This window comes from Trematomus bernacchii, unplaced genomic scaffold (genome assembly GCF_902827165.1).
Source record: "Trematomus bernacchii unplaced genomic scaffold, fTreBer1.1, whole genome shotgun sequence".
NCBI lineage: Eukaryota > Metazoa > Chordata > Actinopteri > Perciformes > Nototheniidae > Trematomus > Trematomus bernacchii.
The window spans coordinates 19,702,944-19,717,172 of NW_022987564.1; the positions used below are offsets into that span (position 1 = coordinate 19,702,944).

At 39.5% G+C, this 14,229-nt stretch overlaps 1 protein-coding gene across 2 annotated transcripts in view; it reads right to left on the bottom strand.

The window, feature by feature from the left end:
* atp9b (ATPase phospholipid transporting 9B) overlaps positions 1–14,229 on the bottom strand; it is a 50,714-nt gene that overhangs the window by 36,194 nt on the left and 291 nt on the right. Inside the window, exons 1-6 of one of the 2 annotated variants that reach the window (XM_034124810.1) lie at positions 11,859–11,931; positions 8,314–8,487; positions 4,624–4,774; positions 2,124–2,237; positions 919–1,027; positions 256–314 (exon numbers count right to left, since the gene is read on the bottom strand). In XM_034124810.1, the coding sequence (XP_033980701.1) occupies positions 256–314; positions 919–1,027; positions 2,124–2,237; positions 4,624–4,774; positions 8,314–8,450 (570 nt within the window). In that variant the 5' untranslated portion in view covers positions 8,451–8,487; positions 11,859–11,931. Of the gene's footprint in view, positions 1–255; positions 315–918; positions 1,028–2,123; positions 2,238–4,623; positions 4,775–8,313; positions 8,488–11,858; positions 11,932–14,229 lie in introns of those variants that run through there. The other variant, XM_034124809.1, reaches the window with a different exon arrangement.

The following is a 14,229-nucleotide window of genomic DNA, read 5'->3' on the forward strand; positions in this document are numbered from 1 at the left end:
AGCGTGAGAGTTACATAGTGATGTCACTGTGTAACAAATGTAAACAAAGGAATCAAATGAAGGAGTTTCAGGCTTTGGGAAGTGTGTGGGAGAGGAACTCCCTCTGCGGGGAACACAGGGATGTTATCCTTTGCAGGACATTTACACATGAAACCTACAGAACACACTACAGCAAAAAGAAAACCCCAAACGCATAGTAGGCCCCTTTCAAATCAGTGCATGCAGAAATATCTAGAGGAAACAGTAGAGATGTACCTTTTCAACGATGATCATGTCCCCAACTTGTATGTCTGAGCTCTTCACTTGAATTTTACCTAAGGAAAAAGACAAATGAAATGAAGAAAAAACACTCAAATGATACCTTTCTTTTTGAAGACATGCTATGAGTATTTAAATAGCTACGAAATAAACTGAGGATATTGATTTCAGGCTCTTAAAACCACAACCCACTTTTACCTTTTCCGTCTCACTTTCTAACAGATTGGTTACCTCCTGCAGGATAATGTAATACCCCTCTGTTTGCATCTCTGGTCAGAGGCATAGACAAAAACAATGGCACATAGGGTCACTCTCAATTATATTGCCTCAATATCCTCCAAACCCTTCTTCTTCTTCTAGCTGCGTACATGCACACGAGCACATGGAGAGTGTGAGAGCTGCAGCCTCAGGTCACAGATAGCACACAGGGGGATTTCACCACACGTTCAACAAAGGGACAGATCTTAGATCATACGGTCTTGAGAAAGTGAGAGAAGGAAAAATCAATGCAATTACAGCGAGAGGAATGACTTCTGTTACAAGTGTAGATCCCGTGGAGTGCCGTCTCTTTAATTGCACGGGGAGAGAATATCCGTTATCATAATGTCAGCAAACAGTTACAGTCATGAGGAGGAGAGTGGATGGATTTCTCTCACTAACCTCGCACTGTGAGCTTGCTATACAGTTGAGAGTTCATCTCTTTGTCCCGTCGGTAGCGCCGCATTTCGTCCACAGCCTCGCGCACCATCGTCACGGTTAACACAAAACCCTGAGACACAGAAGGCAGGGCAAAACAGATTAAAGTCAGCAAGATCATTCAGAAAGCTACGTTAATATTAGAGCTGATGAACGGGACATATAAAGCTGACCTTTACACGCAACAAAGGTTCCTTTCCAACTGTATTAACTAACTGAGAACAGCCGTAACTTTGAAATTGGTCCTTTTATGTAAAATAATAGAGTTTATTTACAAATGAGGTCACAACAATACAAGCCGTTTGCCAATTGCCTCTTACATGAAGAATTATTTCCTTTTTTTAGCTTAAAGGTAGGGTAGGTAAGTTTGAGAAACCGGCTCGAGATCGCTAGAATTTGAAAATACACAACCGGAGAAAATCTGCCACTTCCTTATAGAGCCCCTCCTCCAACACACACGAACGCGCACATGACCAATGAGGGCACGAGATAAGTTTGTGCACAGATGGAAGGCTGACAGGCAGGTAGGCCATCTAGTTATTTTAGCCGGGCCGGCTAAAATGATTGGTCGTGCTTTTTACAGTATTACGGCTTCCACAGATGACTTTTTGTTATGTATTTTTTGTCAAAGCACTTAAGATATTCATTGCTATCGGGATGTTAAGAGCATTCCATGGAATATAACAAAAAGTGTATCTCGAGCCGGTTTCTCAAACTTACCTACCCTACCTTTAATCATTATTACTTCTTGACCGAAACAGAAAAAAATGTAGGTTAAAACTGTCTCAATGGGATAAAAAAAGTAGGTGATTCATCTGAATTTACATTTGTTAATAACAATTATTCTAACTATACATATAAATGCAGATTAATTTCTGTGTCCAAGTGTCAAAAACTGAAATGATTGTCTACCATCAAATCAATTGACAATTCACTAATTCTTGAATAAACTAATCCTTTTAATATTCAATTATTTACACAAAGGCCTTCTTGAAACTCAACCTATAATGCATAGAGCACTTTTCAATTCAAAGGCAAACTAAAAAGGCAGGTGTTGGGTAGGCCGTAAAAGAAAAACACTCTTCAACTAGCTTCCATTGCATTTCTATGAGAGACTAACACATTTTTCATACAAATCAATTACAGAGATCAAACTGAAGTGCATTTACCAGCGGTGCCCAGTACGTGTAGAGGTATCCAATTTTCAGGGATGGCACAAACTGGGAGCAGGCCACCACCAGGAAGTAGAGATTGAGGAAGAACTTGAACTGCTGGTAGAGAACCTGAGAGCAGAGGAGAGGATTCAGAGAGGTGAGGGAACCTGTCAGCGAGGCGGGTCAGAGACGATGACAGCTGCCAGCGAAGACAAAGAGGATGCAGCCGCAACAGATGGGTTACTGTACCAGATCCAAGAGGGAACAGGATACATGATAATGCTGTTAACTTTACATTAACCTGATGGAAACTGTGACACTCTGAGAACTTCTGTTACACATGGCATTCAGGGTGAACATTTCCCCTGGCATGGTACCTTTGAGAAAGCAGTAGTATTTTCATTTGATCCTACTTTGACTTAATTTTAAGCCAATATTCTACTTTTTACACCATTTATCTGAAAGCTTGAATCACTAGTTACTTTATGAATTCAGATTAAAAGCTGATACACAAAACATGTATGAATTATGAAATAATCATTGACTTATAGGTTCAAATGAACAGCAGCAGAATAAAAAGTAGTAAAAGTTAGCTCCACATTTAACAGCTGTTCTAAACCAAGCCCCCAGGAAGTTCGCCGGGCGTTGAAGCAAATGTTAGTAGTGGCCAAACGTTGGTACTACAACTACAGTGTCAGTCCCATTGACAAGAGACATCTGTAAATCAGTGTCAAATATCTTTTTAGGTCAATTATCTACCAAGTACACACACGTGAATAGCCTGTATTAAAATAATTTGTTCTTAAAGTTGTAAAATGCGCTAAAAGCAGAATCAAGTTTTTTTTTTTCCTCCATTCATTTTACTGAGCTGAGACACTATGGGCCCAAGACCCGGTTGATCCAGAATTTATTTGAATCAACAGTCGCTCCATGTTTGGCTTCATGATCCACTGAGCAACTTTCATACTGTAGGAATGACCACTGAAGGACAAATACAGGACTTCTGATTCTCATTCTGATAAATTCATAATCATAAACCATTGATTTTATTCATATCGATCTGAAATTAGCTTTTACACTACACAAGCACTTTTACTTTCGGAATGTAGGTGTATTTGATACCAATACTTTTTGTATTTCTACCAAAGTAAGATGAAGGCTTGACTTTTACTTGTAACCGAGTATTTTTACAATTTGTTATTGCTACTTTCACTTAAAGGGGACCTATCATGCAAAATGCACTTTTGTACGTCTTGTATACATGAATATGTGTCCCCGGTGTTCCAGGGAACTCACCAAGTGTCAGAAAACACAACCCTCTCTATTTTCCTCCATACCCAAATCTCTAAAAAAGGGGCTGCAACGGATCTGATAAAAACTGATCCAGATTTGAACACTGTCCTGAGGTCAGGACAGTGGTGCTACGGCTATTGGGCCAACTCCACCAATCAGGAGGAGACAGCCATTGCCGTTCGAAAGCGCTGGAGACGCTGTAGTACATATGCCAGGCCTGTAGATGGTGCTGTTCTCACTGAATCTGCCCTTGCAAAAACAGAGCTAAAAATTGTCAAATTGAGCGAAATGAGGCATGGCTAAAATGCATGATCTGTTTGGTATTTTGAAAAAAAAAAAGTATAAATATGCCTTATATAGGTATGGCCCTACACTATATTATTCAAATATAGCATGATAGGTCCACTTTAAGTATAAGATCTGAGTACTCGTTGCTCCTCTGGTATGATGTCTGTTGCTGCCTATGCTTTGCAGAACAAACACAGCACAAGACAAACAGGACTGATCACCACAATAATGGACAAAGAAGGAACTTTCTTAAATCACGCGGAGCAAAGTGCCACCTGTGACTTACCGAGGGCTCTTTGCTAATGGGCCATCCATCAACAGGGATCTTGGTATCGCATTCATCTAAGGTCACATTTTGAATAATGTTTGCAATAATGAGAGTCCTGCATCTCGTCACAGATTATCAGAGACAACGGGATCAATGCACGGCTCTCGACGGTTAATGAACCCCCTGACCTTTAGGGAAAAATGCACACTGCTAAACTCAATTTGTGTGTATTTAATAATTCATTGCAGAGGGAGAAAAACAGAGCCGCTGTGTTCGCCATCGACGAGAATATCTGCGTCTCTAACAGACAGTTGACATTTTATTGCCTGGGCCAAAGGCGGTCCTCTTAATCATGGAACCGTTTGGTTTTTAATAAGTAAGTCTGATGGATCTCTTATGTCCCCTACAGTGTAAACCCTCGCCTTAATGATAGAACAGTTAACAATTAGACCCAGTGCAGGCTACTGTGCTTTACATAATACACATATTTCATCTGGATGAAGTAGGGATTATAAAACAGTGGGAACATTGACTCAAAACAGCCATAACGTCTACGTTTGTACCTAAGATCAGAGCATGAAATGTGAATTCTGCTACATGAGCAAATGGAGTGATGTGACCCACAGGATATGCCTTACAGTAGTTGTTCTCTGGAATCAAACGTACCCCAGGCACGAAGGTGAAGATGTTGTATTTCTGGTTTTTTATGCCGTTTTTGGGGTACTTCTCTTCACATTTCTCCGGGCAGCCGAGCCAAACGGTCCTGGCCTTCAGCTCCTTTCTCCTCCGACATACACGGGCCAGGCAGTCGCAGCAGCTGAGAGAAACAAAGAGACATATGTAATCCAGAGTAAACATCACACCAGATACATGCTGCTAAATGGGCTGCAACTCACAGTCAACAGCAATAGCAACACTAACATTAGCAATTCATCTCCTGATTATTTTCAGGTCTATAAACAGTCCAGGAATTGTTATGAATGTCTGTGGTGACATATTTCGTATGATCAACTAGAAGAGATGTCATAAACAAACACATACATAAAGTCAAGCAGCAGATTCTGACAATTCTGAATTTCATACCAATCAATGTATTGTTGATTTACTGATTCAACTCAATTATAAACGTTTAGTTTGTGGCCGATTTATATACAGCTCTGGAAAGAATTAAGTGACCACTCCAAATTGTTCCTAAATCTCAATCTCTACATGTATGGCAGCCCTTTCGTTCCAGAGTCTGTTGAATTCCAACACAGAGAAATGTTGTAAGTAGTTTATAGAATCAAATCAAATCAAAATGCATTTTTCTCAAACACATACCTATAAATAGTCAAACCAGAGGAACTGATAATGCTGCAGTGGTCTCTTAATTTTTCAGAGCTGTACATTTTTCTTTCAATAAGAATAAAAAGAATATATAGAAAAGGTAAAGGTTAATTTTTAACCACTTTCACGGACAAATGACAAGATTTATTTTCTTCTTTTTTTTTTTTATAAAAAGAGAAGTTCACTTCAAACTTTTACAAAAAGATTAATGGTCACACAAAAATATGTTTTCAGCAAACTTTTCAACAGGGAGGATTTGAAGATTTTGCATGAATCAGATCTTTAACACTTCTTTTGACACAATGTCATAAACAAACCCTTTGCCAACATCATTTAAAAGTGGGGTATATCATTTTGGAGAAACCAGCTCGAGTGCGCTAGAATTTTGAAAGTACACAACCGGAAAAAATCTGCCTCTTCCTTCAGACTTCCTTACAGAGCCCCTCCTCCAACACACTCAGGCCGTTTCTCAATCGCGAGGATGCTGGCTTGGTAGCACAGCCGAGCCGAGCATCTTGCTTCAGAAGCAAGGCAAGAATACTTCCTGGCATTCGGAAAACGAAGAGTGGAACAGGCTAGCAAGTGTGCAGGTGTGCGTCATATGAGAGGCCCCGCCTTACATCTTCCGCCACAGATTTGGGGAAATTGGTCCATGCGCAAAGCATTGTGGGGATTTTAAGGACGCGAAGTCTACCCATGTGCAGCCTCGAAATTTCCCCCAAACCAAGGACGCGGCCTCGGTGGAATTCCAAGTATGCTGGAGATTGGAACAGTCCTTCGGCGGCACTCGATGACGTAGCATCCTTGAAATATTGGCTTGGAAGCCAATATCCTCGCGATTGAGAAACGGCCACAAACGTGCACATGACCAATGAGGGCACGAGATAAGTTTGTGCACAGATGGAAAGCTGACAGGCAGGTAGGCCATCCAGTTATTTTAGCCGGGCCGGCTCAGATGATTGGTCGTGCTTTTTACAGTACTACGGCTTCCACAGATGACATTTTTTTAATGTATTTATTGTCAAAGCATTTAATGTATTCATTGCTATCGGGATGTTAAGAGCATTCCATGGAATATAACAAAAAGTGTTTCTGAAGTGAATTACCAACCCCACCTTTAAATGATCTGAAATGTTAAGATATTCCCAGGAGGAATTGTTGAGAAGTTGTAAAGGCTATGGGAGTCAGGCACTTTTAGAGTTGAAAATCAGAGGAATCTTAAGAACCAAACATAATGTTTGTGTGCAGACAAGTGTTTATCAGTGTTTATGTGAACGTGATGAACACTTGTTTTGAGTTAGTTTGACCTCATGTTGACTCTTACTAACATTCAATAACCAGCCACATGTACAGTTAGTATTGTGATATTATCAAAGTTCTGAGAGGAGATTAGATTGATGGATTGTGACATTTACTTTTTTAAAAGTATTTGACTTTCTATCAACCTGCTAATGACTACATTGGAGCTTATCTAGCATATCTGATATCAAACGCAAACAGAGGTGTAGTGCAGGGGTAAATTACAATGAGAGCGCTGGCACCTGGGGGGGAAAGATGAGAGGGTGTGTGTGTATACCGTCATGCTGATCGACTTGGCTTTTCCACTTTTTAAGCAAGTTGGCAAAACATGAAACTAAATAAATCAACTTTGGTGAAAAGTCCTGTTTGTATTGGCGTCACTGCTCTCTGTCTCTGTGCACCCTCTGTCCGGTTTCATAAGAGCCATTATTTGAGCAAATGAATGCTATTCAAACGATATGCTATTTGAACAGTCAGGGCTTATTCAGCGTGAATTATTTGAGTTTTATAATCCCACACTAAGCACACATAAAATTACTGGAAAGCATCAAACTGGTCAGCTGTGAAAAATCCGATTTGTTCATTAGTGGGGGGGGTGGGGAGGGGGGGAGGATCAATATGCAACTGGAGATGCATTGCTATCAACACAGAGAATGTTCCATGGAAGTCCTTCATTAGTAAACGCTTCTTTATGGGCACTGAACAAACATTTGTGTATGAATGTTACACTTTATTGCACGAACAAACACTTCTAAAAAAAGGAGCATCTTTAGAGGGCAAAACCTCTCAAATGAATCATCAGCTGGATAAACCGCAGCGTTGTGTCTGACCTGAAAATCTTTTTTGGACTGATGATGCGCATCGAGGAACTCGACCAAAAAACATGCCCTTATCCTCTCTTTGCACTTCATGCACAGCTACCGGTGCGTTCGAAATCCAAACTGATCGTCACCAGCGTACTCGCTAACATTATACACTACATTTACAGAGTGACAAAACAGAACCACAACTTTCAGAGCGGGGAAAAGGTCCAAATGGAAGGACAATAACTCCTGATGGGAGATTGTATTGCAGAACAGGAATTTGTTTAGGTTTGAAAGCAATAAACATGTATTTATATATAAAAGTCTACTATTCAAATCTGTATATACGTCAACAGTTTCACCTTACTCTACTTTTGTGATTTTTTTATATGCTGTTACTTATATTCTTTATGCTTATTATCCTTTTTTTGTACTGTTGTTTCCCGTACAATCTTATTCCTGTTGCTGCTTTAACATGTCATGTTCCTACAGGGATCAATAAAGGTTTGTTTTATTTGAATATATTTGTATCTGTAGTTTTATTGGAAAGTACCGGACCATACGACCTGGACAATGATTAACCTCATTTTACAATAAAATGTATATACCCTGTGGGCATTGTTCAGAGACATGTCGTAAAAATGCTGCGATATATAAATCTGCAATTAGTGTAAAAAGAGTAAGAATAATATTAAAGCTTCCACCCAGGAAAAAGATAGTAGGAGGTAAATACATGTTGCAGAGGCACAAAGTATAAACTTTCTGGATTACATTATAGTTTTAGTTTTGATATTTGTTCAAAAACGTTTCTCCAATGCAGGAGTTAGAGTAAACTTGAGCAAGGGAAGAACGTTGAGCTACATGAGATCCGCCATCATGTTCAAATAAAACCATTTCAAGAGTAATAATGCAAAAGGTGAAGAAATACCTGCCACAGAGGACCTTCCACCCCCCCAGCAGGAACCAGCCAAGGCCCCTCTGTCTGTGGCTGACTCGGGCCCGGGGCAGGGTCTGGTAGTCGCTCTCGTCATTCTCAAAGCCTTCCTCCGACATCATCAGAGGCATCTCGTCCAGGTTAGAGGGCTCATCTTCCAGGGAGTATCTGCCAGGACAGGGGACAGTCAATTATTTAGAAAAAGAACATGCCATGGAACTTCAATGGATTGTGCTGACAAGGACATACTATTATAAATGAAGAATGATAATATTTTGTGTTAAGGTGTAAATGCAAACAATGTTCCAGCCTCTGACTTTAGATCTCAAAATATTAACTTTAGGCGTTTGTTTCTCTAAAAAAAAAAATGTAAAGCCTGCTATCACAACTAAATTGACACCCAATGTCCGTTTCTTTTTAAAAATAGGTACATGTTCTGAAGGACTTGGTAGTCCCTCCCCTTCCGGTGGACCTCCATGGGACCTTATTTTGGAAAAATGATGTATTGAAGTCAATGGGGAGAGAAAGATTATCTTTCGATCCCGTTTGAATTGTGCCACGAATTACACATATGATGTTTGTCAATTTAAAAGATCATTTTGCAAGTCAAAACAATTAAAATGTGTCGTAAAACTGTGAAGTAACACATTTTTTGAGTGAAACGCTCAATGAACTACATCTCTGGTCTCGCACACGTCACCAACACCAAGATGGCCGTCACGTTAGCACATTTCACTTCTTTCTTTCAGAATGAGGCGAAAAGTATTAAAAGAGGTGAAACAAGCTGTACATACACAAAAGGGGAGTTAGTCGGTTCCGTAAGAGCCAGCATGGGGGACCGGCTTTACAAGGTTTCGGTGAGTAACACGAGTGTAATGTGTAACGTTAATGACATCACTTACGCGACTCTGGGATTTGTAGTCTTTCTAGTTGCGTATTTTTCATAGTCTTATATTTCAACAGTTTTACGACAAACTGTGACTTTTTTGACATGGAAATGATTTTTTAAGATTGACAAACATCATATGCAGGTCTCCCTTGAAAAAGAGATCGTTGATCTCAATGGGATTTTTTTAACCTGGTTAAATAAAGGCTACAAACAAACAATATGTGTAATTCGTGGCACAATTCAAACGGGATCGAAAGATAATCTTTCTCTCCCCATTGACTTCAATACATCATTTTTCCGAAATAAGGTCCCATGGGGCGGAAGTAGAAGGATGGGACTTCGCCTCTCTATTGGGCATGGAGGGGGTGGTATGGAAAGGTGGAGGGTGGAGCGGCTTGACCTGGCATCAATGTGATTCTCTTCTTGTACATTGTTTATTCTTTACAGCCCTGATACTGTTATGTACAAAATATAAAGATTTGTATTCAATAATGATGATATTCTATTTACATTAAGTTACACTGATGATAATAAACCCAGCACATTTGAAACATGTCCCTATCATTACGCTTTGAATCCAACTGGTTGCTGAATTATACATGATCTACAAGCTGTTGGGCAACTAAGGACATTCTGTAGTCAGTTGACAGAGTACCAGATGTGCAGATTCTAACAAAAGTCTGAAGAAAAGCCAAGATTAAAAGATATTTAGCGCAGTGCATCAGTTCCTCCATCACTAAGTACTGTTGAGTGTCTCTCCTATTCACATTATAAAGACACACTGGAAACACTCTGGAGAAGCACATAATGACTTATTCATGAGGTATACTGTAGAATCAAGGCAGCCTGTAGCTTAACAGAAATGCAACATAGGCTCACAATCCTGGCTTAGTCACCGTAAACCTCAGCAAGTGCATATCAACAAACAAATACAATGTATGCATTACACTGTAACAATATACAATCAAGAGAAGATGCAAAACATATTCAAACTTGTGGAAGAGTTCAAACTGCAGGAAACTCAGCATGTAAAAATGCATCTATATAATGTTTAGCATTTGGTTCATATTTAAGTAAATAATAGGGAAAGGTTTACAGGTCTCTATTGAAAAATCTGCTACATGAGACACATAAGCCCATTCTCATTTCTCACATTTTTGCCTCCTCGGTCCTCCGGTAGTGACCCGGAAATCGATGTCAGTGCGCCACGTTGAAGGACATCTCATTTCTCTTAATGCACATCGAGGACCGAGCATCAAGGAGGCTCATATATTATTTTACATTACTCAGCACTACTTATTATGTGTAGGGGCTGTAGGGGTGTGTGTGTGTGTGTGTGTGTGTGTGTGTGTGTGTGTGTGTGTGTGTGTGCGCGTCAGAGAGCGACAGGCAGGACAGGTCTCAGTCGGTTTGGTTTCCCCTGTTTACTTTTAAGAATTGTAAATAAAACGTTTGGCCTGTAATTTAATTTCCCCTATTGTAGGGACCAGAGAGAGGTGAGGGAAATATATCCAGTCTCTGATAATGTTACGTAAATAGTGCAAGTGCTTTGATACTTGTTTGATTCTGAAATCGTATATTTATGTCATTATTTAGCATGTCTACAGGATTTTCCATAGTTAAATCTGTTCATTTCATTTTATGAAAAAGGTTTCCCCCTCAGTCAATTCATACCGGCGCCTGCCCGCATCTGTAGCCTGTTATTGTTATTGTTACTCCCTCCTCGGTTCCCCTCCTTGACTCCTACGCTCGCATCTCCTGTGGGCGGGACTAAGACGCGAGGCGAGAGGAGTTGAGGAGGTGAAAACTGGGAAATGAGAAAGGGCTATAGTCTGCTGTAGATGAAGTGAGGATTGCGAACCAAAGGGGGAGATGCGGTTTACTATTAGAGGAGCTACTCTCTTGGTTAATATGAAGTCAAGGCCGTTGCCCATTCTGCTGGCATGTAGCTGAGCCTAAACTATTGTTTACCTGCTGAAAAAACATCACCAATTATTTCTGCAACATCTACTGTACACCAATCCCTGTCTTGTACCTACAAAACACATTATGTAAACAAATACTACCATCAGCGGGATTAGGATCTTAACATCAACCATTCATACTGATATGTCCCTCCAGAGCTCAACAACGCAGGCTGCTGGCTGCAACATGACTTCCTGTTTCACCTGAGAGCTCCTGTACCTTACATTTAAGACAGATAATGATACCCACATCATTAAGACACATTTCAGTCCTGTAGATGGCACCCATGCATTATGATAGCCAGTGTGGACTGTGACATCAAGGCTTTAACCACTGGTTTGTTGATTCTCAGTTCCTATTTTTCCTAAATATATTTCAGTATCTTAATCATGTGATGAAGCCTAAATTATACTACAAGCTTAAACCAAACCCCAATTAATTCAACTGCAACTATCTAGCCTGCACTACTTGATATGTAGTGCTACAGTACAACAGATTAATGCTGTACACATTTGAATTAAAACGTATACTTTATCATATGGAGTAACAATTACAAAAGATCCTCAAGTCGGGAGATGATGTAATTATACAGTGTGAACATTAAATATTCCTATTGATTAAAGAGGCTGATAGATGATAAAACATGCTTTTTTTTTTATCATAAAAAATAATATAGGTTTATTACCTTGAGCTAAAAAAAGCGCTCAAAAGCCAAACACTTCTGAGTCTTCTTTTGGGAGGCTGGGTGTTTGCTGGTAATGACAGGATCATGTGATTTACCTTCTGACACACTTTGGTAAAAGGTGGTTATGAAGGTCTTGTTTACATAACCCTGGCTGATCCAGTTTGACAAGGTAACCCAATGAGGAAGAAGAGTTCGAAACATGTGACTGTCAATGATCTGCATTGCTTTTAGAGTTCGTAAGCAGTGAGTCACAAGATGTAAATTATTGAAATGCATTCATAACTGAATCATAGTTTTGCTTTGAATCCTCAATTAAACTAATGGACCTCACGTAGCGAAACTGGCTTCATCCTAACTGTGATTTGTACTAGGGATGGGAATTTGAAAGCAAATGTATATTCGAATATTCGACCCCCAAAAAAACGGTTAACCGATTAAAAAGAAATTATTTAGAAAAATAAATAAAGACATGTTCAAATAAGTAGAGAAACGAATTTGTCAAATGTATTGAACAGTTGACAGCTATAGGCCTACAGCTTTCATGCTTAAAACATAACTTGGTTTTTAAATTAAAGAGGGATCATACACGAACAACATAACGGGTTAGGGTAACGTAACCCTATTACAACAGAGATCAACAACCTGTAACAGGGCCTATGCACAGAATGCAGCTATTCAATACTCATTCTTGTTTAAGAATATGAGCATGTCTACATGCTCAGGGGAGAGGCGGGTGCGGAGGCGATTCAAAATCAGGCCAGCTGTAGAGAAGACCATCTCAGCTGGAATTTGGGCATAAGATGAGGTTTGAGTCTGCGTGATCTGCGTGTAGGGAGGGGCAGCAGCCATATCATTAGCTAGAACTAGCTAGATCTGATGGATTTGGACATAAACGCGAGTGAAGTATAACCGGACGCGAGAGAGAGATCAGCACCTGCAGCTCTGCCCGCTATGAGGGACCGGTGAGCGGAGCAAAACACACCTTTAGACGTCACCTAACACATTTAGCTATGGCACTGTCGTATGCATTGAATTATTCAATTTGATAATATGTAATCAACTTAGGCATCCCTCCCAAATTTTAAATAAAACAATTAATACAAATATTCATAACTCATATTCGATACCTGAATAATTATTCGAATACCTGAATAATTTCGAATATTCGAATATTCGATTAATCGTTCCCATAGTTTGTATGGTTGAAAACCTGCAAATCCTCTCCTGAGGTTTTGACCTCAGCCACATTAGTGCTTGAGGCTACCACCAACTTCTCATCACTGTTTTGTTTACAAACTGTTGGGACCTTCCAACAGGAAACACTAACATCTAAAGTGTTTGTATGATCTATAACTCCCACATCTGATTGCAAAACTCTAACTCTAATGGAAGTGTGGGGTGGTTTTTGAAAGGTTTTATGACTCTCCAGTGACGCACAAGCATTGTAGTAAACAATTTTGAAATACTCTTATTGGTTTTTAAAGCTCTTAATGGTCCTGGTCCTAGATATTATCAGATTTGCGTTTTACCTATATTACCCTCAGGTCATCTGGTTCTGGCCTCTTTTAATCACACCAAAAGTTAAAACAAAGACCCATAGTGAGGTGTCTTTTTATTATTATTATTATTATTTGATTCTTATTTTACTCCTTTTTATTATTCTTATAACGGATTATACCTGGGAAGGAGAAGATCGTGTTGTGTTTGAGTTACCTTTGTGTCTGAAAAGTGCTTCATAAATAAAGTTAGATTTGATTTGAACATTTGCTTCCCGTTACAATAAAAAAGCTTAGATAATGTGGCTTTACCAACTTCAGGACCCGCTGCTCTGTATCTGTTTCTGATCCAGCAGAAGCCACACCAATTCCCCAAATAACTGCCACATGAATGTAATTACTGAGAGCAAGAGAAGGGAATACAGAAAGGCTGACATTCTTTAAATGCGAGATAAGAGAAAACATCAAAACAAATGGTGCTACATACACTAGTGATGGGCTACCATTACTCATATCAACATATACAATGTAAACACTACTACTACTACTAAACATACCATCTAGTCTAAAAGTACCTGATAATGCGACTAGTTTCCTTCATTTCCATATCTGAATCTAAGGGCTTGTCCTCTCTGAAAAATGAACAAGCGGGTGAATGATGACTCCAGTATGCAACACATTATTATAACATGTGACGAACTTAACACACAGAAGCTATCATGTGACTTTAAATGAAATGCCAGCAGGGTACTAAGCAGTGCAGTGGTAAAGGGATATATGTCACGAACTAAGAAGTTATAGAGTTTGTGGTATTGAGCTAATAAAGGTATATTAAAATTAGAAGGGTTTGTAATTTTATGGAAACTGGTGTTAGC